The sequence below is a fragment of the Embiotoca jacksoni genome, unplaced genomic scaffold (assembly GCF_022577435.1).
Source record: "Embiotoca jacksoni isolate LCO1_2020_lvr unplaced genomic scaffold, fEmbJac1.0.p SCAF_2, whole genome shotgun sequence".
In the NCBI taxonomy this organism is placed as follows: Eukaryota; Metazoa; Chordata; class Actinopteri; family Embiotocidae; genus Embiotoca; species Embiotoca jacksoni.
Window position 1 is genome coordinate 19,891,834 of NW_027185340.1, and position 22,411 is coordinate 19,914,244.

Consider the following 22,411-nt stretch of genomic DNA (forward strand, 5'->3'; position numbering starts at 1 on the left):
TTGATAAATTGTGACGTAATTTGAGGTGTTTTATGAGTGATTTGTATGTGTAGCATAATTGCGAGATTTAGCAAAAAAAAAAAAAAAAAAAAAAAAAAAAAAAATTAATTCCATACCTATTTTCAGACGTGGCCATTTAGAGTTTCCTTTCGGTGGCGCTTTAGATGTTTTATACATTTGTGAATCCACTAACATGGAGATACAGAAAAACGATATTTAAGTATGTAGTATTTTTTTTAACACTTTTTTAAAAAATTATTATTTATTATTCTACAAATCTTTTGCTGAAGGCATTTTTTATTTTTATTTTTGCCTGCACAACGTACGGGGTCCTTTGCATTCTCACTCAGGCAAAGTCGACTGCTACCCTGAGGGGTCTTTGACGCCACACACACACACACACGTGGGCTGTGCGCTGTTACGATGGCGGACCTGCAGATGAAGCTCCTCCGTAAGAAAATTCAGAAAAGAAATGAAAAGAACAAAGAGCGGAAATTACTGAGGAAACGTCCAGAAGACGAGGAGGCAGGTATGTGATCTAAATGAAAACCGATCTGCTGTTTGTGTCCTGAAGTGAACTTCACCTGCTAACTGATAGCATTAGCTCCTCACGGCACGAGCTTCAGTCGGAAACTCCCTATCTCACCGATCAAACTTTAAAGTTTACATTCAGCTTTTCTTCGACGACTTTAGTTGATCTTAATCTACAGCATTACATATATATATATGTGTGTGTGTGTGTGTCACCGCATTATGTCAAAGTTAGTTTGAAGTACACGCTTTCCTTGCTAACATTTAGCCAGCTAGCTCTGAGACACGTTCAGACTTTTCCCTTTATAAGATTGATTGTCATACAAAGCTCAAACATTTGGTCAAACATACACCGTCTTAAATATGTTGTCAACACTGAGGTTTTCACGGTACGTCGCTGTTACTGTTGCTCAGATTCAAGAGACGTTCAGGTGCGTTGAAATGATCTCAGCTCGTAAGAATCAAAGACAACGAAAGGAAATTAAGGACCAGCGTAAAATAATAAATACACTCTATTTATTATTACATATAACATGCGCTATGATTAAATACAGCTGTGACTACTAAGTTCACAGTCTGAACTATTTCACAATTATTTCCTGTACTAAAAATATGGACCGGGACTCTGTATTGTAGATAAACGTGGTCCTAGAGACTGAAGGGGTCAGGTATATAATATTATTATTAAGGTATATAATATTATTATTAAGGTTTATAATATTATTATTATTATCATCAGTTACAAGGACGCTTAATGGAATCAAAAGGGTATTTTGGTTGACCAAAAGCTTTATTAGAGGCCTATTTGAAATTAGATTTCTAAATTTGGTGGAAATCTATTGAATCATTTTGTGTCCAGCTGCAATCAATGTGAATTTATATATTATGGACCAATCTGCTGTTCATTTTCTCCATGAATTGATTGTTTGGTTGAAGAAGTGCTCCAAAGGGTTATTAAATTATTTGGCAACTTACTATAACTCTCTCTAATGTCAGTCACCTGAGTCAGGGTGTGAGAAATTAATTCAGGGGTGCATTTTGTGAAAGACACTATTATAACCATCAGCTCTTTCCACATCTGGCTGATTATCCAACGATCTGTTATGTCGTAGTGAGTTTGACAGTCAACTCAAACGGGCTGGACGAGGATTGTTGTGAGGAACTTCAAGCCGCCTGTAAAACAGACAGCGAGCCCAAAAAGAAACAGAAGAAGGTCGAGGCGCCCGCAGAAGCAACTCCTCCTCTGAAGAACAGGAAGAAGAAGAGGAAGCTCGCCGACCCTGCTGGACCACCAGGTAACAGCTGGAGTAGTTCGCAAACGGGAAATCTACAAACTACAGATTATTTTTTATTATAGTAATAATGTGTCATGATTCTTATTTTTAGCCGACAAGAAGAGCAAAACCTTGAAAGAAGGAGACGAAGATGATGAGAAGGAGGCAGCAGGAGCTCACGGCGATGGAGAAAAGGCAACTGATGAAACACAGGAATCTGCAGATGAAGAAGAGGAGGAGGAAGAAGACGACGACAAAGCTGGAGAGGAAGATGACGAGGAAGATCTACCCGAACTGCCAACTGGTTTAACAGGTAATACACATATAATGTCTGCTGAATTAAGCTTGAATGACAAGTATGACATTTGAAAGCTCAAATTAATGTAATTTGAATAAGCATAACTGCCTATTTACTGCAGATGTAGCCTCTGCAAGCAGTAGTCTGTTTCTGTAAATTTGTAATTTTTATGACTCAACTTGGAGCTGCATGGTTATTTAAGTTCAGAAAATCTTTTTTTTTTTTTTAAAAAGATAAATGCTAAGATTAAAAAAAGTAGCTGCGTCTTGTTGCCTTCATGTGTTGCCCTTTCAGTGCTTCCATCATGAAACGGGTGTCAGCGAAGGCAAACAGAGACTCTTGTGGTTCTCTGTTTGTGGGCGGAGCCAGCAGTGACTCCTCCCACAGGAAGAACTACAAGGACATGTTGGATCAGACGAGTGTCACACACATGATTTTAGTTGCTTTCTTTACACAGAGTCATAAACTGTCACCTGCTGTTTCAGGGGCGTTCGAGGACACGTCGTTCACCTCCCTCGCCGAGCTGGTGAGCGATAGCACGCTGAGAGCGGTGAAGGAGATGGGCTTCGATCACATGACCGAGATCCAGCACAAAAGTATCCGCCCCCTGCTGGAGGGAAGGTGGGTTTTACTCTCCGGGGACAGCTGCATGTTTAGAATCGATGTCCCGGCATGTAACACTGGATTTCATGCGCTTCAGTGGCTTTGAACCTCAATGTCAGTTAATTTAATTAACGATGCTGAGAGAAAACTGTGATTATCTTCATACCAGAGTGATATTAAAGTGTGTTCCTGTAGGGACATTCTGGCCGCTGCCAAGACGGGCAGTGGGAAAACCTTGGCCTTCCTCATCCCATCTATCGAGCTCATCTACAAACTCAAGTTCATGCCCAGAAACGGTGAGTTCACCTTTTGATTTACTTTTCTCTGCACAGTTTCTGCTCCTCTTCTTCACTCACTGATTCTGTGACCGCTCTCCTCCTTTTCCTCCTCCTCCTCTCAGGCACCGGTGTCGTCATACTTACTCCCACTCGTGAGTTGGCCATGCAGACGTATGGGGTGATGAAGGAGCTGATGACGCACCACGTGCACACCTACGGTCTGATCATGGGGGGCAGCAACCGCTCAGCCGAGGCCCAGAGGCTGGCCAACGGCGTGAACATCGTGGTGGCGACGCCGGGCCGCCTGCTGGACCACCTGCAGGTCCGTCCTGCCTCATGCTCGTGTTTTCCTGTGTAATAATTTAAAAACAACTCGCTGTATGAATGCTTCGCTGTGTGTGTCTTCAGAACACTCCTGGGTTCATGTTCAAGAACCTGCAGTGTCTGATCATCGACGAGGCCGACCGGATCCTGGAGGTGGGTTTCGAGGAGGAGCTGAAGCAGATCATCAAACTGCTGCCGAGTACGTATCTGTTGTCGTTGACGACAGCGGCTTTCAAACCTCGTTAGGAACGTTACAAAAAGCTGCTGGTCCGATGACCACTCGACCTCCTCACCAGTCTCATCCTCTCCACATGACTCCTCCCACCAGAGCGGAGACAGACCATGCTGTTCTCGGCCACTCAGACCAGGAAGGTGGAGGACCTGGCTCGCATCTCGTTGAAGAAGGAGCCGCTGTACGTCGGCGTGGACGACAACAAAGACAACGCCACGGTGGACGGCCTGGAGCAGGTACGGTCCGCTTCACCCACGCGGTTCCACACAGGAAGCGGATCGGCCTCGCGGGTTCTGAGCTGACGCAGCGGTCTCCGTGTGTGTTTCAGGGCTACGTGGTTTGTCCGTCAGAGAAACGGTTCCTGCTGCTCTTCACCTTCCTGAAGAAGAACCGCAAGAAGAAGCTCATGGTCTTCTTCTCCTCCTGCATGTCCGTCAAATTCCACTACGAGCTGCTCAACTACATTGACCTGCCCGTCATGGCCATCCACGTAAGCCCCCCCCCCCACCTTCCCTCCCCTGCACCCGTGAGTCCAGGACGATCCGGCTCTTGTAAAACTCTCGTTGTTCCGTCTCGCAGGGCAAACAGAAGCAGACCAAACGCACCACCACCTTCTTCCAGTTCTGCAACGCCGACTCGGGCATCCTGCTGTGCACGGACGTGGCCGCCCGAGGGCTCGACATCCCCGAGGTGGACTGGATCGTGCAGTACGACCCCCCAGATGACCCCAAGGTTGGTGTTTTCTTTTTTACATGTCTCTGTTGGTCTGAGTTGAAGCCACAGAATCGGACTCAATTTTAAACTCGACTGTCCGTCCGCAGGAGTACATCCACCGGGTGGGAAGAACCGCCCGAGGCATCAACGGCAGAGGCCACGCCCTCCTCATCCTCCGGCCGGAAGAACTCGGCTTCCTCCGCTTCCTCAAACAAGCCAAGGTGACCATACGTAGTCCGATAGAGCTCATGTTCACCACACATCATGCTACGTTTGAGTATAACTCTTATTTCTCATGATGTCCAGGTCCCTCTGAGTGAGTTTGAATTCTCCTGGACAAAAATCTCTGACATCCAGTCGCAGGTGAGAAAATCGACTTCAGTCTCTGCTCAGTGTTTCTGCAGGTCCGCAGCTCGAGTCTCAATTTTTAAACCTCTGCCTGTCGTCCCTCAGCTGGACAAGCTCATCGAGAAGAACTATTACCTGCACAAGTCAGCCCAGGAAGCCTACAAGTCCTACGTGAGGGCTTACGACTCGCACTCGCTCAAACAGATCTACAGCGTCAATACCCTCAACCTCCCCATGGTGGCGCTCTCCTTCGGCTTCAAAGTCCCTCCATATGTCGATCTCAGTATCCTTTTCTATGCTTGTGCACATGCTGGATTTATTTTAAATATCAAACTATAAGATCTATTTTACAGTCCAAATTTTGTGATCGCAGTAATTAACCAAAATTCAACTTTGCAGAATTCCTGATATTTTTCTGCCAAAAATGTCATCAACAGAAGCTCTGCTGGAAGTGTTACGACAAAAAAAAATTGTCTCTTAACCAAAACTCACTTTATTAACAAAAATAACTTTATAAGTTTATTTTCCTCGATTTGCATTTTTTTTTGTTCAGATTCCTGCAATTTTACAGCAACAAGTTCACTTCTGACTCTGCATATTACAGAGCAATTTATGAGAAAATCTGCCAAATCAAGAATTTGTGATCACAAAAAAACTCTACAAAATCCTGGATGGACAGATCTTGGGTTTCAAAAGGGAAGTTTTCCATGAATAGATATTTAAAAAAAAAAAGAAATCCGTTGTTCTCCTTAATTGACCTCCTCTCCTCAGACGTCCACAGCAGTAAAGGCGTGAAGATGCAGAAGCGAGGCGGCGGCGGCGGTTTCGGATACCAGAAGTCCAACGCACACAAATCCAAAATCTTCAAGCACGTCAACAAAGGAAGGAGCGACTCGAGGCAGTTCTCCCGCTGAGCGAGTGACCAACCTTTTTTTTTTTTTTTTTTTTAATCTGAGGTCTATTGTAAATGTATATACATGACCGTGATGTCCCTCTGTGAACCGGTCTTGTATCTGACCAGAATATTAAATCTTTATTGACTGAATACATTCAAATACGCTTCATTAATATTAGAGCTGTAAGATTTTTCTAATGACAATGAGTGATGTGGAGCTGATGTTCTCATTTTTATTATAAAAGTTTACAGTTGAGTAAATCATCGATCAGCAGGACTGAACACAGTAGACGAGATTCTCTGTCAACATAATATAACTTTCTTCAACTTCATTTCAAAGGGTTTTCATTCTGAATTAACGCGAGTTTTCATATGAGAATATAAATGTATGCTATTTTAAAAAAGTCCCTTCATTAAAACGGGTTCAAAACACCCGTTAAGACAATAATTACTTTTCATACACAGGATAAACTATAAAGTGCTGATGAGAGCTTGCGGTGTCAGCTTTCAGTTTGCATTCTGACTTTTTGTATTTAATTCCATCATAATCCAAAATACAAACAGTAAATTACTTACTTTTTTTTTTTACTCAAATGTCTCCTCCGAGCTCCAAGAATGTTTTTCTTATTTTACCCAGGAACAAACCCCAATTAAAAATGGTTGAGTAACCAGTTTCAGGAATTATTCGACATGTAAATTCACTTCAGTGTTGTTAAGACCTTCAGGACAAACACAAAACGCCTCGCTCAAAAGAAATGGTTAAAAATACAAAACAGTATCTCCTTTAGTTACAGTGACGAGGTTCAACAGTGCGACTTCAGACTAAGACCCATGTTGCCGCTGTGCTGTGTTGAAGGCAGAGTTTTTACTGGACGGTTTCGAAACACTTTCCCTTTTTCAGACAGGAAGTCGAGACAAAAACAGTTCCCTACTTGCTTGAAAAATTCTCCGCGTGTGGCGTCACGCTTCACTCCAGCTGGCACTTGAGGTGGATGAAAAGCTCGTGGGGATGCGAACGAGGCGACGTGTCGAGTCCCTGCATTCACTGGGAGGATGTTTCTCTCTTCCTGCGTCGTCTGCATGTTCCCACACAGTGAAGTCACTGCTGGTGATCTGGGAGGTGAACACAGGGAACACATTACACACCAACTGACGAGCGCAACCTTTTTTTTTTCTTCTGGTTTAAGTCGAGGCAGAAAGGGGCTGTTGCTCTGTCTGAGTTACAGCCGTGTGCTGACATGGACTCTCTGAAAGGGACTTTAGTCATTTTGTTTATCCGGACAGCTCAGCTCAAACCTCAGAGCACCAGCCCGTTTGTCAGCAGGATAAAGTTCCAAAAAGTCAGAAATGCAATAACATGCACACTCAAGCGACACAAACACATTGACCGGACCGATGGAGTTAATGCCACAATTATGTTTGATAGAATTAAGCACATTAAAAATCATACAATTAATAACTACTCAACTGTTTGCCGAGCGATTTCAGTCATAATTCAGAAGGATAAGTTGGATCAATCATGCTTAAAATGCTGCTAGTCATGAGTCCATTGAAAACTTTAGTGTCCACTGATGGTCTTCATGCTGTTTTCAGAGGCTTTTCTGTATCGGTTTAGAAAAACGAGTCTTTCAAAGCCATCAACACAGCATGTTAGTACTGAACAGAGTCACAAACAAAGAAAGTTAGTGTCAAAACTCTTGGAGGTGTTGAACATGGCATGCAGCGGTAAATGTCGGACCTTAGGGGTCCACTCTGGTGGGTGGAGGGGGGGGAGGGGCCCCCCAGTGGGCGCCGTTCATCTTCTTTCCTAAACCTGTCGTCAGTGAACGAGACATGGATCACAGATTGTTCCCTATTTCGAGGTTCAGGAAAAAATATGCAACAATAAACACAGTAAAATAAATTCCTGCCATCTCAGATTAAACAAGTGCAGGAATCATTTCCTCTGTCAGTCATACATTTTACATGTGAAGACATAAATGTTACAGTTACATACCGTTGCCATTGCAGCAAGGCTCTGTGGTCTCCCAGTTCATGGCTTTCTGCACAGCCTTCTTCCAACGAGCAAAGCGGAACTCGCTCTCTGTTTGAGATGAGGACACGGTGATTCAGTCATGATGGTAACATCAACTACGGGGCAGCAAATACAAATGAAATGGAACTATTCCTTCTGACGCTACCTGCAGAGGTAAAAAACTAAATCAAGTAAAAATCTCACTGATATGTATTTTACTGTATAAAATATTATGCAGAACGATACAGAGACAGAGACGCAGAGTTTCTGAGCTTTTGAAAGTCGCAGCAACTACAAAACAGGCGTAAAAAGGAAAATACAGCATTTTCAATCTTCCGTCGACCTGTTTTTGTATTGCTACTCACTGCATTAGAAAGACAACAGAAACGGAAATCAATAAACGACAGCTAAAGTCATAAAAACAGTTAACTACACAGCTAAAGTCTGAGTGCTTTAAGTGAAAGCTGGCTGCTAAGATAGCCGCAGTTAGTCTTAGGAAAAACTAAACCCCAAAACCTGAGTCTGCAGTATCACAGAGCATTAGTGAAAGTATTCAAAGGCAGAGTACAGTATTTACAGGTTTTGGGGAATTGGTTTTTAGGTGTTATGACTAATAATCGGCATAAAGGAACATAAAATGAAGGTATTATCTGTTACAGTTTGCTGCCCAGCCTGAAAACTTGAAACCCTTATTTTCTTTCAGTCACTACTTGTGTAGTTCCTGCTCTCTGCCTCTGTGGGGCAGTGTTGCTGTTTGACCAGTTTGCCCAACCTGTGTAGAATCAATAAGAACCAGTCCAATTCCCTAAAACACCACTGGTCTCGTTTTCTTACCGTCAGAGTTGATCTGCGGTTCATATTTCTCGGAGGTGCATTGTGGGAGCTGACCGTAGCTCAGGCTCCACACGCCCACGCCCTCCGCTGCCCCCGCCGCCATGGCTGCACCCAGAGCTGTGGTCTCTGACATGCTGGGTCGCACTGGACCAAGGAGAAAGACACGCAGGCTTGAAACATTCAAATTGTCCCCGTCCTTAAATTCCAAAAGGTCAAACTGGGCAAATGAATCATTACATCTGCTGAAATGCAAAAAACAAAATACCATAAAGATTCTTACATGTACCTGTCTGATATCCACATATACGGATAAGTGTGGAACTTTAATTCATTTTTGACTGAAGACTTAGTTAAACTGTAAAGTTTGCACAAGAACACGTGTCCTCTAAGGCTGCTGTTTAAATTCAAAGTCAAGGTTCACGTGTGTTTAAAATGGGACAAAAGTCAGGACAGACACAGAGATATAAAGTCCTCTGGTCATTGGTTACTCGTGTTGACAGAGCACAATTCAAAACTGTCAGAGTTATTGTTTGAACTAGAAGAGACGCGAGGATGTTTATGCTGCCGAACCTTTTACATTTTAAGCCTGAACAGCTTTTAGATACAACGACCAAAAACAGATTTAACTAATTCAGCTCTGTCTTGAATTTTTTTTGTGTCCTAAGGTACAGAAATACAAACTTAACATCAAGGAACACTGATAAATACACTAATATCTGTTCTTTTATTATTTAGTTTGTGTCTTCTTTGGGTTTCTGTGTGTGTGTGTGTGTGTGTGTGTGTGTGTGTGTGTGTGTGTGTGTGTGTGTGTGTGTGTGTGCGTGTGTGTGCGTGTGTGTGCGTGTGTGTTTTGAGTCCTCTTACCGACAGGCATGCAGAGGATGTCGGCCTGCAGCTGCATCAGTAACCTGTTGGTCGTCATGCCTCCGTCCACCTGCAGCTGCGTCATGGGGACGCCGCTGTCCTGGTTCATCGCATCAAGGATCTGGGAGACACAACGCACTTCTACTCAATTTTTTTTATAAACATCTGACAAACTAAATGCAGAATTTTTTTTTTTTCTTTCGATATTAAATGCTTTAGAAAGTAACATTTGTCAAAAAAACATTGCTGTGAAGGAAATAGAGATTTCAATTTCACTTTCTATTCAGAGATTAATCCTCTGTTGGTTTAAATATTCACTGGATCATTTTCTGCACTTCCCAGGTTTTTATATCCAAGACAAAATACACTATGCATCATAAACCTGTGTTATGTATCTACATTGACGACATGCAGAGTGTCCTGTTGATGACACACTGGTGATTCAACAGCACCTTTTGAAGGCTGTGGCAGAAAAAAACTCATTTAAATGGGACCAGGTATTTATTATTTTTTTAAAAAGAGATACTGCTCACCTCTCTGGTCTGAAAGCAAACGGCCTCCAGAGCAGCAAAGGCCAAGTGGTTCCTGTTGGTAAACTGCGTGAGCCCACAGATGATGCTGGAAAACACAGACAGAAAATATTATATGTTATATATAAAATGATATATAATTTAGGGTCAAACAGGGTTCAAATGTGTTTCAACAGCTGACCACTCACCCTCTTGCACTGGGCTCCCAGTAGGGGGCGTACAGCCCGGAGAAAGCCGGCACAAAGTAGCAGCCGTAAGATGTGCCTGCTGCAGCAGCGAGAGTCTCTGACATGAGAGGATGACGGAGGTGAGAGCTGTTATTCCAACACACATCTGTACATTACGTACATGTTACAGTCTGATTTTATGACCACAGTGGAAGTACCGATCTCCGAGGAGGACTGCACGATGCCCATGTTGTCCTTCAGCCACCGGACCACCGCCCCTGCGATGGCCACTGAACCCTGCGAAGACCCACGTCATGATAGCGCTCACTAAATCAGCAGGAGCATTATATATAGAGGCAGATTTAAGAAGAGGTTTAATAATAAGAAGGAGGAACGGAAGCATCACACACCTCCAGTGCGTAGCAGGCAGGCTCGTCTTTGCCCAGTTTGTAGGCAACCGTGGTGAGCAGGCCGTGTTCTGACATCACAGGCTGACACAAGCGCCAGAAGAAATATATTATAAATAACAGAACAAACACATCTTATTGAAACGGTTACTGCTGTGAAAAGATTGTTCAACAGTATATCTTACCTTGGTTCCTGTATTTCTGAGCAGGAAGCAACCAGTCCCATACCTTTATGGAATAATATAAAGATCAATTATAGACCCATGGTTGATCTTTTAAAGACATAAATTAAGATTCAAAGCAAATATAAAGTCACTCATTTATAGTAACTGTATTTCTGAATGATGAAGATTCACATATATTTATTTATGCTTCAAATTCTTCTGAAAAAAGTTAAAACAACACCCAGGTTTTTCTCCCTTTTTGTACATAATTAGACACTTTTAAGTAACTGATAACTCATGATGTTGTGTTATGAGACATTCATTTACAAAAAACTTTAAATATAGAAACTATGCAGGGTAGTAAATGGAGACAGATGTGGGACTACTTTTCTGATTTAAATCTCATTTTCAGGATTAATTTGCAGTATAAATATCACTTTAAATAAAAACTACTCAAGCTCCATGAGGTAATTTTGAAATATAAAGAGTGTTTGATGTTATGGACTTTACATCAGCGGGCAAGAAGAAAAATTACGCTTGGTTGGTGAGAAACAACACGAGGAAACACTGTTGAAGCTCATTTTAATGAGGCCCAGAAGTCAAATGTAGAAAACAGTACAAGGCTTACGTGTTCTTGGCCTGGCCTTCCTTTAAGCACATCTGACCGACCAGAGCGGCCGACTGGTCACCGAGACACTGAGGGAGGAAAAGGAGGACGTGGTCACGGGGTCAAGTAGTTTGACTAACTGTCCACGTTAACCACAAGACATGAGCGAATACAACTGCAACCAATAGAATTGGCTAATACTGATATTAATATCTTTTTTTTTTAAACATTTTAGAAAGGACCTTTTATATAAACCGGTTATTGTAGAGTTGTGATGAAGATATATACGTACTAAAACCTAACTCAGTTAAAGTAACTGTTACAGCAAATACATGAATAAGATTCAAACACAAAAAAAGAACATCACCAATATATCATTATCTACTAAACTGTAATAAATATAAAATGAAGTGTAATGTGCTGACGTTATACGTGTTGAACGTTTGATAAATCTGCAGTGTTTTGAATGCCTGATGAAAATCAAACGCTTGTTTTAACACAGTATGTCACAAACAGCTCGCTGTATGTAGCTCGCTGCTAAACACAGACTGATGTCACACATGGAGAAGTCCTTACCCCCGAGATCGGGACTCCTGAGAAAGAACCGGATTTCTGGGTCGGAGACAGAAACAGACACATGATTAGATTCTAAATAAATGACGGCAGGAAAATGGCGTCTGTTGTGTAACGGTCCAACTCAGGTCTTCATAAACAAAACAACAAGAGAGGACACCAAAGTATGTTTACATCAGAAACATCTGGAACAAGCAGGATGATGCTCGTGTCACGTTTTAAAACTAATGTTGCTCCTGGAGGGAATCAAACGTCACTGTTACATTAAAAGCAAATACGTATTTAGTTTTCAATGAACAATAAAATTAGTGGATTAATTAATTATGAAATATGTTGATGTTATGTCACAGAAATCATCAAAATGCTCTCAACTAACAAGACAAAAAGCGTGACCATCGTTAAAACCAGAATTTAATTCATTATCAGTGCAAATATTCAGCCGAATGTCATGAAGCTCCACGTCATAAAAAATATAACAGGAGCCATGACGAGTCACATAAGTCAGGGCAGGATGTTTTTACTGACCAATATGAAACCGATCGTGTTTTAATGAACAAACACGGTAATTTTCTTCTTATTTGAGTTGATAAAAAGGTTGTTGATGTTTCAAATCATGGGAAGAGTCTTCAAAACAGAAAAATATCAATAACCCTTTGGGTTTTTTTAAGGTGCAGTTTAAGCCCCATAAAAATAAAAACAAACAAAGCTGACCTCTGGACTGCAGTACGAGGGGCAGGAGATAAGATACGGACGGACGGACTGACACGCATGCTAATAGGACCAGTGAAGCTGCTGGTTCAGCTGGCTGTGATGTGGGTTAATCTCTGTAATCACACCACCTTCCAGTAACAACACAGCATCTTATCAGGCCTTTCATCAAGGTGAGGCCACAATAAGGAACTATATAAAGACTCCTAACTGGGTTAACAGAGCAAACAGTGCAATTAAAGATTCAACACATTCTCTTCTTAGGAAGAATGCTGAACTGGAAGTATTTCTGTGTTATTGTTCACAAGTTAGGAATAACAACACAAAACAGTCCAAGTCATGTTTTAAAAAGCAGACTGTTGGCTTCTTGAAAAATAATTTGAGGGGCAACTTTTGCTCCCACTGTCTAGATAGATAATAGTCGAATTAGTTGCTGTTTTTTAATATGAAATGAGCCCAAAATAAAAGTCATACAATAATCATCAACAGGAATAAATAAAAAGAAAAGAAAAGTGAGCAATCATCCTCATTTATATAGAATACCTTCATTTTACACAGATTTATTACAGAGCTTTTGAATGATCTAATAAGACAAGCTGGTCCTACCAGATCTACAGCATGTCAGGATACAGAAACAAAGAACAACACAGGTCCACATTGTCTCACACACAGCGAGTTCTGAAGTTGATCTTAACTTACCATGCAGCCGTAGATTTCAGAGGAGCTTCTGACCTCGGGGAGGATTTCCATCGGGACATCAAAGTACCTGAAAGAAGTACAAGGCATGAAGCCAGTTGTGTCTTTTTTAATTGACAGGATCTTAACAACCTGTAACCCGGAGCGACCGATAACCTGAACCTGTGTGAACCTGTAAGATCTTTGTTCTAGTTTCTGCCTTGTCGTTCTGTGTTTTACAAACCAGAGCGTTTCAGACATGCGTCGTTAAAATGGTACTGAACCGTTTGTCGCAAGTATGCCAAGACGACTTCTATTTTCGGACGGATAACAATGAAAAAGTGGCACTGATGTATTTTCTTCCACATTTGCAAGCAATTACATAAAAATCAGTATTGTTTAATGTTATTTGTACAGTATTGGGGCTGCCTTGGCTCAGGTTGTTGAATGGGAAGCCCAATCCTGAGCTCCTCTTGTCCACAGGCTGAAGTAAAGTGTGTGAGTGTGTGTGGTTGAATGAGAGGCAAAAATTGTAATGCGTTTTATAAACAGCAAATAGTTGCTATACAATATAAATGCGATCCATTTACTCTTTAAATAAACACAAGAGTCCCACCCACAGTAAGAGGTTCACAGAACGGAAGTGAAATACAGGAAATAACTTGACACCAGATCAGCTCAACTGGTGTGTTTGTTTCTCTCCTTGATCTGAAGGTGGAGGTGACAATAACGAAGCTGGTGGAGAACAGACTTCAACACACAGCTGAAAATAAAATGTAGTGATGCATCGATTCTTTCCACTGCTTCAACACTTAGTGGGGAAAAAAACCTTCACTGCTAGAAATATTATGCGAGTTTGAAAATACTAGTGTGACCTGAATATTACTGAGAAAAGTAGTTGAGTTTAGTAACTTATTCCCAACACTTAACAACCTATTGGTTAAATGAAGTTAAGTTAAAGGACCCCAGAGGAAGGAGAGTGCAAAGGACAATAGCTACACCTTAAGATACGAGTGCAGACTGCAGATAAAAGTGGACGTAGCTTCCGGCTCTGAAAAATTATTCTGATGGAAAAGTGCTTTAAGCTGCAATACTAATAATAGTTATCTCGGTGTTGTTAGCTAAAGTCACTCCTTCTTATTAGTCTTCTGGCGGTCCATCTGAAAATAATCCTGTTATTAATTAGAAAATAAGTTTATATGTTTCTGGGGGCGTCTGTTTGATTGACAGGCCTGTGGTGCAGTTAGTTTGCGGCTATCGTTTGGCGGGACGTAGTATCGTTGGGTTTCCAATCGGTCAGATTCCACCGCTCGCTCCTCCCCAGTTTGTCCAAATATGGTCACTTCCTGCCCCAAACCACTCCGGAACAAGTAAGATGGCGACGGCCAAAATCTGAACTCGAGGTTTAACAAACCGACGGGTGACGTCACTGCAGGTTGCCGCTTGATTTTAACTGAACTGTCCTCACAGATGTGTTAAATGCAGCGGATCACGTGCTTCATTGTGTTGTGTGTGCAGATGTGTTTGTTTACTTGCAAAGTTCAGGATCCCAGTCCATGGTGTGAATGTTGAAGAGCATGGTGCGACTGGCGTTGGACACATCAGTGCAGTGGACCCCTCCGTTCCTGCCTCCCGTCAGACACTGAGCAAAATAAAACACTGGACTGAGTGTGCTTCTCACACCGTGAAACAAAAAGGTGCACATAAGTGCAGCTGTCAAACACCTTACCCAGATGATCCAGGAGTCCACGGTGCCGAACATGGCGCGCTGACTCAGCACTGCCTGTTGCACTTCGTCCACATTGTCCAGCAGCCATCGCAGTTTCACCGCGCTGAAGTATGTACTGATTGGAAGGCCTGTCTTGTGCTGCGGAGACGAGGACAGAAAGGACACAGATTAGAACTTGTGTTCGGAATAGAGAGAGACATCCACAAGGTTGAACAAAGGAAAGACATCAACCTGAAGGTATCAAAAGACTTACTCGCACTGTTTTGACCTAAAAGTAGAAAATCTTGCAGCCTTCTAATTCAAAGGAAACTCTGAGTTCCACAATATTGTAAAAACCTTTAAAGTATTCCTTTGATCCACACGTAATCTGTCCCTCCTTATCCTGCTCATATTTCTCCAGTTTGTGAACAGTTCAGCCCGAATCTAAAATCTAACAGAATATTAACACACATACAGAGATTTCTCTTCAATCTTCTCTCACCTTGAGGTGGTTCTTGTTTCTGCCTGGAGCTTTGTTGATGAGCCTCTCCACGGTCGACTGTGTGCGCAGGTCCAACCAAACTGCACACATAAGCAGAGGAGAACGACTTACACACAAGAACCTAAAATATCTGGATAGGTACTGGGAGAAATGTCTGCACGGCTTTAAACCCAAATCAAACTTAAGTCGCAACATTCAGTTTACAGCTTTTCACAAAGCAGATGTTACTTCATAAAACTATTCTGTTCACCTGCTTCCACTAAGATTGCTTCCCTTTTTCTGCAACCACAAACTCAGGCCGTTGGAATAAGTCGAAGCATTTTTCAGCCACATTTGTCTTCCTCATAGTGGCCTCAGCTCCCTCTACATTCCTTTGGTACAGCTGTAAACATCTCAAACACATCCCTCTCATGCCATCTATATTCCAATTAAGAGACTGAACAGTTTGTAGATAAACTAACCTATCAAGCCCCCTGGAGGTTCAAATAAAAGTCTGTCTTTGCTGGTAATGTTAGCACACAAGGTGTGATGGGAGGTGTCTGCACGTGCTCAGCCTCCTCTCTGAATCATGCCTGGTGTTGCAGTGACAGACATGACACAGGACACGACAACCTGATGCAACCAAGTCAAGGAACCGAAGTAAACTTCAGATCCCAAAATAGTTCCTCTAATGGACTCACCGATGGCGTTGTAGAGCGGCTTGCCAGTCTCTTTGTCCCAAACTATCGTCGTCTCTCTCTGATTGGTCACTCCCACCGCTGGAAATCAAAGGGAATCTTAATGTCGGTGTAACCTGTTTTTTGTCTTCTCATCCAGCTACAGTTGAAGATGCAGCTTCACACCAGGATGTCACACCATCACCGTCCCACCTTTTATGTTGGAGACGTCGACGTTGAGCTGGCCGAGCTTCTCGTAGGTCCTCTCCATGCACTCATACACAGACTGCATTATCTCCCTGGGGTCCTCCTCCACCCAGCTGATTCAAAACACACGCACACAGTACGGGCATGTAAACATACAGACCAGACGTGTGCACAGAGCCGGGCAGCCTGCTGTGTGTCAGAGAGATTAGAAAGACCAAAAATCCCAGTGTGGTTGCAGTTGCTGCAGCGGTTGCTACCTGTTTGGCTTTCACAACACAGACACTGGACAGATTATAAAGAGAAACTGGTCACCCCGGACTAATCACCATCTGGCTCTCAAACAGTCAGTTGGATTTCTGGCAGGTCACAAATGTTGGCTGCTTTTCTGCAGTTTCAACACGGTCCAAATTCCACCGCTGCTGACAAAAGGTCTGTTGTTGCTAAAACTGCAGTCGTGACCGAGCTGTGAAATTTGAGAGTTAAAATGTCTTTCTCGTTTTGTTGTCTTCTTGCAAGCAGCTGACGTAACCTTGCAACACGGCCAAAATGATCCCTGGCGGTTTCAGGGAATAAAGGCATTGTTGGTGCGTTGCGTCGACAACCACATTTTAAATGCAATAAACAGTAACTTTTGAATGAAGGAATAAATGAAAACCTTCATTGCCTCTGGGGGAATCTGCGGTGCACAAGAGCATCAACAACATCGACCACACGACAACACAAAATCTGGAAAGAAAACATAACACCATAGGACAAAAACACATAAAAAAAAAACCTAACACAACATTATCAAAGCATCACTTGGGAAATCAACAAACTATATTATGTGCGTATTCGGACCGTAGAGGAAGCAGTGGATCTGCTCTGAAGTCACAGTGTACTGCTCTGTCATGTATTTACCTGCCAGCTTGTTGAGCAAAAAATAAGAATAAAAAGCAGGACCTTTTACGCTGTGATGTTGCACATCAAATAAAGTTAAATAAAGAGAGATAAATTGTAACTTCAGTCACCTTGTAAAACATACCAGATGAGAGGGAAGGCACTGTTATGCAACTCCTCACTCAAATGTACCCAATATATGGGTTTAATTTGATATTTGTAACATTTCTTTGTATGTTGTTGTTTTTTTTTCGTGTCATTATCCAAGATGTTTGTATTAAAAGAGGGCTTGTATTTACTTCTTTTCTCAAAAATGAACAAAATATGTAACATGCAGAGTGTTTCACGGCCACCGTTTCTCATCCACCCGCGTTACAATCTGTAAAACCAGGAGAATTCGGTTGTGTAGATTTGAGGGTTTCTTCTATGAATAATGTGTTATTGTGAGGTTGAAGTCGCTCACCCCTCCTTGGGGAAACGCTGGTTGATCTCGACTTGATGGTGGCTGATCACTTCTGCTGTTCTTGCATTGAACACCTGTGGAGAAACACAGTTCACGTGAGGCCAAGATAGACAGGAAGACCGGGCGGACTCGGATATAAACAGGCTGCAGGCCGACCGCGTTGACACCGACGTCACAGAGGTAACATTCAGTCGAAGTCACAGAGCTGGACGGCGAACCGGAAACTCTGTCATAAGAGACGGATGATACGAGGGGGATGTCTGATGTAATTTTAGTTCAATATTGCACCATAAATAGCACAATGAATCAAAGTTTGAATCATCAACTTAACATGACTCCGATGTGAACAAGTTCAGTTTGTCCCCTTGTCCCCTCGTCCCCTCTGGGATTTTGGTTGTCTAAAAAAAAATTCCGTTTCCAAACAGTTATAGTCCATTTTTTTTTTTTTTTTTTAATCACTTGACTTTGATGCTGAAAATCTCCAAGTTTCCTACTTTCATTTTGCTATCATTTATGGATATTTCCCTGCCGACAGAAAGTGAGAAATGAAATCCCAAAACCAGAGTACCTCGCCTCAACAATAGAAGAGAAGTGAATACAATTACCCCGAAACACGTTCAATCTCTGTGAAGTTTATGCAAAGTTTTGTTTGAGAATCTGACACGTCAGTCCTGAATTTACCTCTTTTACCTTTTGTGTTGTAATTTAATTTCTGGAACACGCAGCTGAAACCACTTAACGCACAAGAAATAAATATAAAAAGGTAACAAAAGTTGTGTGATGAGCTTGATTTTCTGTGGCAGTCTCTGAAATATGATCTTTAACATGTAGGTTAATAGTGGAAAAACAAATGATGTGTGCTACTGCAGCTGAGGAAATTCCTTCCAGACAAGTGTGAAGGATATTTTTAAGCTACTGACTCGTATGAGTATGCATATAATTTGCTTGTTGTATTCATGTTCAGACTGTAAGAACATAACAGAGACACCCAGAGCAGTATTTATACTTGTACATCAGTTCACAGTTGGAAAAACCTGATATTGCGTCTCCCACAGTCACAATAAAGACAAAGTCAAGAGGTGTCAGCAGAACAAGCGGAAGCAGCTCCAGAACAGTTTGTTCCAGTGTCAGAACAAACTGTGGACTCATATTGTGGATGATAAGAATAACACAAATATCATTATGTAAAACTCGACTGCAGAATAGTTTGAGCGCTGACTCCTTGTTGGATGTTGTGTCCCACGCTTGCAAACACTCAAGGTCTTTTACCCTGAACCGCTAAACTCTGAACCCTCAACTCTGGGAGTGCAGAGTTCATTTCTCAAAACAAAAGTCAAGTTTGTCTTTATGTTTATCAAATGTGTGTTCACAAAATTCAGGATGGTTAATGATGTGGAAGTCCATCTGCTGATATAAATCGGGAGGATGCAGAGGTTGAGTTTCCCCTATTTTGAGAGTTGCCAATGGCTTTACCATCACCATCTCTGACTACATACATGTACGGTCTTGTGATGAAACTCAAAAACAACCTCTCAAGTTAAAGTGTAACTTCTGGTCTGGCTTATGTTTTCTGTGTCTGACCTGAGTGTCAGCTGATGAACACTAGAAGCCTTACAAAACGTCAGAGGCTGTTTGGAAAGAACTGGTCACTCATTAAGAAAACAACCAGGGTAAAGTTTAGCACATGTTTGCTGTGGACTTGCATAATAATTGAACACATGAAGATTAAATATATTCCGAAGCATAATAAAAGAGATTAGATTGCAGATGGAAAAGACACATATTAAGTTTTGCATCTGATTATGGTTCAATAATGAGCCAAAACTGATGTAAACAAATCTCAATGGAGTCTGAGGCCAAAATATCTCAGGTTGAGCTGCATCATGCCAGTCAATCTAAAAGTAAAAGCAGTTTCAATGTCCTCCGTCCAAACAGTCACACCTTGCTGTTCCAGTTGAAGCCGTTTTATTACCAGATCTACTCAGGAATGAAAAAAACCTCCGTCTCCGCTTTGGAAATCTAACAGCCCTCGTATCTCTACAGAGCCCCACAATGCTGTGATCTGTGCCAAGGCTGAATCTTCCAGCTGACCTACTTGAGGAAGCCCAATTTAATTCACGATGGATAATTCAACAGGATTAATTTGACTGTTTCTATCTACAGAGTTACAGATGAGAAATAACACAGGTCTTCTTAAGACAGGAGAATAACTTTCAAAGTGACGTCTGTGGAGGGAATCGGATGGCATGAAACTCAGATTAACGTCTAACTAACTAATCCTTCAGTTTATCAGAAACATTTAAATGCAAAATCAACAAATCCGGAGGTGCGGGGTTTTCACTGGACAGGAAGGGTGTGACAAATTTTAATCTGGAAATCAACTGGTAAATAAATACAGCTGTCAGACAAATGTAGTGGAGTGAGGAGTACAATATTTACCTTTGAGCTGCAGTAGACTTGAAGTGTAAAGCTTCATAAAATGTAAATGCTTAAGAAAACTACAACTACTGGACTAAAATAAAAGTAATTGAATAAACGTACTTAGTTACATTCCACCACTGGCTGCTATCATGCACTTCCCTCATTCACCAGTAGGGACTTTCCAACTTAATTCGCCCAGATAATGTCTGTCATGCTTTGGTTTTTTAATGACGTCATGAAGCCAACACAACAATGACACGGGGTGTAAGTTTGGAGGGAGTTCACGTCGTCCTGTGTAACCTGGAAGCTGATTAAGCAGACGTTACTTACTACTTCCACTTTTAATACGTTTTATTAATCAAAGTCTTCGATGTGGTAACAGCCAGGTGCCAAAAAAAAAAAAATACAAGAAACTGAGGGGAAGTCAAACGGATAAGTTGCATTAATAACGGCCGGTCCGAGTGAAATGAGTGAAATGCACTTTGACAGTTGACGGATTCAAACACGTCACTCACCAGAAACCTCGTCGAGCTCGTGCCCTGGTCGATGGCAGCAACCAGCGGATCCATTATTTCTTCTCGTGGCGGTTAAAACACTCAAAAACAAGAACTCCGCCGGCTGCGAGGCTCGCCGGCTCCCCCGGTTCTTGTTGTTCTCCGAGTACCAACCACGAGCCACCAGCGAGGGGGAAGGACGACCGGACGACCGACCGACCGACCGAGCTCTAGTAAAAGAGGACGCACCGGAACCGGTCCGTGCGGAGCCAGCGATTGGCTGCTCGTCAGAAGGCGTCGGTCACGCTTCGTCCAATCACAGTTGGGGGCACGTTCACGCGGGGACACGAGAAAAGATGAAAGAATCGACCCTAACACAGATGACGTCATAGAAAAGGCTGCCTTTTAAACAGACGGCTCTCCCCTAATGTAATTTGGGCGTGGAGACTTGGATTTAAAATGTCACCACACCACATTTATCAGTTGGTTCATGAACACAGAAAGGTTACTGTCCCCTGTTGAATAATAGTTTTAGTTTGACGTGGGTGTGGTCGGAAATTAGAGCCGACTCAAATCCGTGTTAATTCAGAAAAATCAATTTAAAAAAAAAAAAAAAAAAAAAAAAAAAATCCCCTTTTCAAATTAAACGTTCTTAATATTTCTCATCTGCAGAACTTGAACATGACTCAGCATATATGCCTTTTCTGTATGCTAAACCAGAGATATACTCTCATCAACCACCCCTAAACTTTAAGGCTACATGTTTATAAATGTGAATTGCTTAATTTTTTACAAATTTTTCATCCAGCACTGACATGGGACACAATCTGTGGAATTATGAGATACCATTGTAATTTTTGGTATATTTTCCCTAAAAAGAAAGCTGCTCTCATAAAATGTCCAGTCCTCATTTGTTCTTTTTCATATTCTGCCTTAATAGTTTTGACTTTAATTGTATATTTGATCTCCAATATAGTTTTTCATGATATATTTCAGGCAGAGATTAATATTGTAAAAATGTTTGTTTGTCCTCTAAGTAACTTCTTATTTTGAAGCCAAAAAAAAAAAAAAAAATGGTTATGGAGAATATTTCCACTCTTTGTGAGACTAAGCCTTTACATACTGTTTTTTTTTTACATGTAATTACTTTGCACATCAATATATTTTTTCTCAAACTGTTCTTTTTTTATCATGAGTACTTTTGAGACATCACTAGGGTGACCAGTGACAGTTTCCCCCACTTAAAAAGGGAAACTGTGAGTGACCACAAAGTCACGAGCTGTGCAGATTTCCGTAGATTGCACAGGCTCAACCACCATGTTACCTCATTTTGTGACAGATAGTGAGATCATTACTTTATCTTGTGTCACTCCTACTCTTTTGGACATTTTGACATGTTACATCAGCAAATTCTCAGATGTATTGACTGTATGATGACTGAACTCCATTCAAATGCTTTACTTGAATAGAACAGAGCCGCCTTTACTGCTAGTTACACCCGAGCTTTTCCGTCTGCAACAAGTCAATGTTTTCTGTAGAAAACACACATGCCAGGTCCCTCCAGATACTGGGAAAAAAAAAATCATGCAAGCTAGAAATCTGACTAAAGACTTAAAATTAGGAACAATTTATTCATCAACAGCTCAATGAGCCATTCTGTGAAACAAACAACTGTTTTTATTTATTGTGAGAGATCAAATTTATGGGCTTCTGTCAACTTTTCTGAGTTTGAAAGATTAAATATAGAAAATACACACAGACTGAACCGTCATGTATGTTTTTCTGGTTTTAAAGCTCGAGCTGAAAGCAAAAATAAAAATGTTTCTGTCTTCTTCCTTTCTGTCCTCACCAATACAGTGCTCGTAATAAACAAGAAATACCATCACTCTGAGTTCGTCACTCACACCTACACACACACACACACACACACACACACACACACACACACACACACACACACACACACACACACACACACACACTGCTGACACACATGCAGCAGCTGTTGCAGCAGCGTCCTCTCTGCAGGCTGGACTTCACA

At 41.8% G+C, this 22,411-nt stretch overlaps 2 protein-coding genes and 1 non-coding gene across 4 annotated transcripts; 2 read left to right on the plus strand and 1 right to left on the minus strand.

Moving 5' to 3' along the window:
• The first annotated feature begins 99 nt into the window (after positions 1 to 99).
• Positions 100 to 5,647, plus strand: ddx18 (DEAD (Asp-Glu-Ala-Asp) box polypeptide 18). The gene is made up of 14 exons (XM_069154960.1): positions 100 to 529; positions 1,644 to 1,826; positions 1,918 to 2,118; positions 2,589 to 2,724; positions 2,902 to 3,002; positions 3,107 to 3,306; positions 3,393 to 3,507; positions 3,637 to 3,776; positions 3,869 to 4,030; positions 4,120 to 4,272; positions 4,362 to 4,475; positions 4,561 to 4,617; positions 4,708 to 4,885; positions 5,374 to 5,647. Exons 1-14 carry the CDS (start codon positions 424 to 426, stop codon positions 5,514 to 5,516), a joined length of 1,989 nt encoding a protein of 662 aa, XP_069011061.1. The 5' UTR covers positions 100 to 423; the 3' UTR covers positions 5,517 to 5,647.
• LOC138201764 (small nucleolar RNA SNORA13) lies at positions 2,374 to 2,510 on the plus strand. Its single transcript, XR_011178562.1, has one exon. It is a non-coding gene; the product is annotated as a small nucleolar RNA SNORA13 (small nucleolar RNA).
• Positions 5,648 to 5,710: 63 nt separating the features above from the next.
• LOC138201447 (glycerol kinase-like) lies at positions 5,711 to 20,584 on the minus strand. Of its 2 annotated transcripts, XM_069154961.1 has the most exons (20): positions 20,392 to 20,584; positions 17,456 to 17,529; positions 16,120 to 16,226; positions 15,931 to 16,008; positions 15,251 to 15,330; positions 14,770 to 14,907; positions 14,573 to 14,682; positions 13,065 to 13,131; positions 11,661 to 11,696; positions 11,106 to 11,173; positions 10,499 to 10,541; positions 10,317 to 10,397; positions 10,125 to 10,203; positions 9,928 to 10,024; positions 9,743 to 9,827; positions 9,210 to 9,330; positions 8,346 to 8,489; positions 7,494 to 7,580; positions 7,236 to 7,310; positions 5,711 to 6,610 (listed from the first exon to the last, which is right to left on the minus strand). In XM_069154961.1, the coding sequence occupies exons 1-19, from the start codon at positions 20,443 to 20,445 to the stop codon at positions 7,237 to 7,239; spliced, it is 1,623 nt and encodes a 540-aa protein (XP_069011062.1). In that variant the 5' UTR covers positions 20,446 to 20,584; the 3' UTR covers positions 5,711 to 6,610; position 7,236. The 2 variants fall into 2 exon arrangements, with proteins under 2 accessions (XP_069011062.1, XP_069011063.1); XM_069154962.1 differs by lacking the exon at positions 7,236 to 7,310.
• Positions 20,585 to 22,411: the final 1,827 nt, after the last annotated feature.

Excerpts from the sequence above, each read along its gene's own strand:
- ddx18 (XM_069154960.1), top strand. The coding sequence starts at position 424 with ATGGCGGACCTGCAGATGAAGCTCCTCCGTAAGAAAATTCAGAAAAGA. Across the intron at positions 3,777-3,868 it reads CGGTGGACGGCCTGGAGCAG|GGCTACGTGGTTTGTCCGTC; the intron begins GTACGGTCCGCT and ends TGTGTGTTTCAG. Across the intron at positions 4,886-5,373 it reads CCCTCCATATGTCGATCTCA|ACGTCCACAGCAGTAAAGGC; the intron begins GTATCCTTTTCT and ends TCCTCTCCTCAG.
- LOC138201447 (XM_069154961.1), bottom strand. The coding sequence starts at position 20,445 with ATGGATCCGCTGGTTGCTGCCATCGACCAGGGCACGAGCTCGACGAGG. Across the intron at positions 11,174-11,660 it reads CAGGAGTCCCGATCTCGGGG|TGTCTCGGTGACCAGTCGGC; the intron begins GTAAGGACTTCT and ends TTCCTCCCTCAG. Across the intron at positions 10,542-11,105 it reads GAAGGCCAGGCCAAGAACAC|GTATGGGACTGGTTGCTTCC; the intron begins GTAAGCCTTGTA and ends TATTCCATAAAG.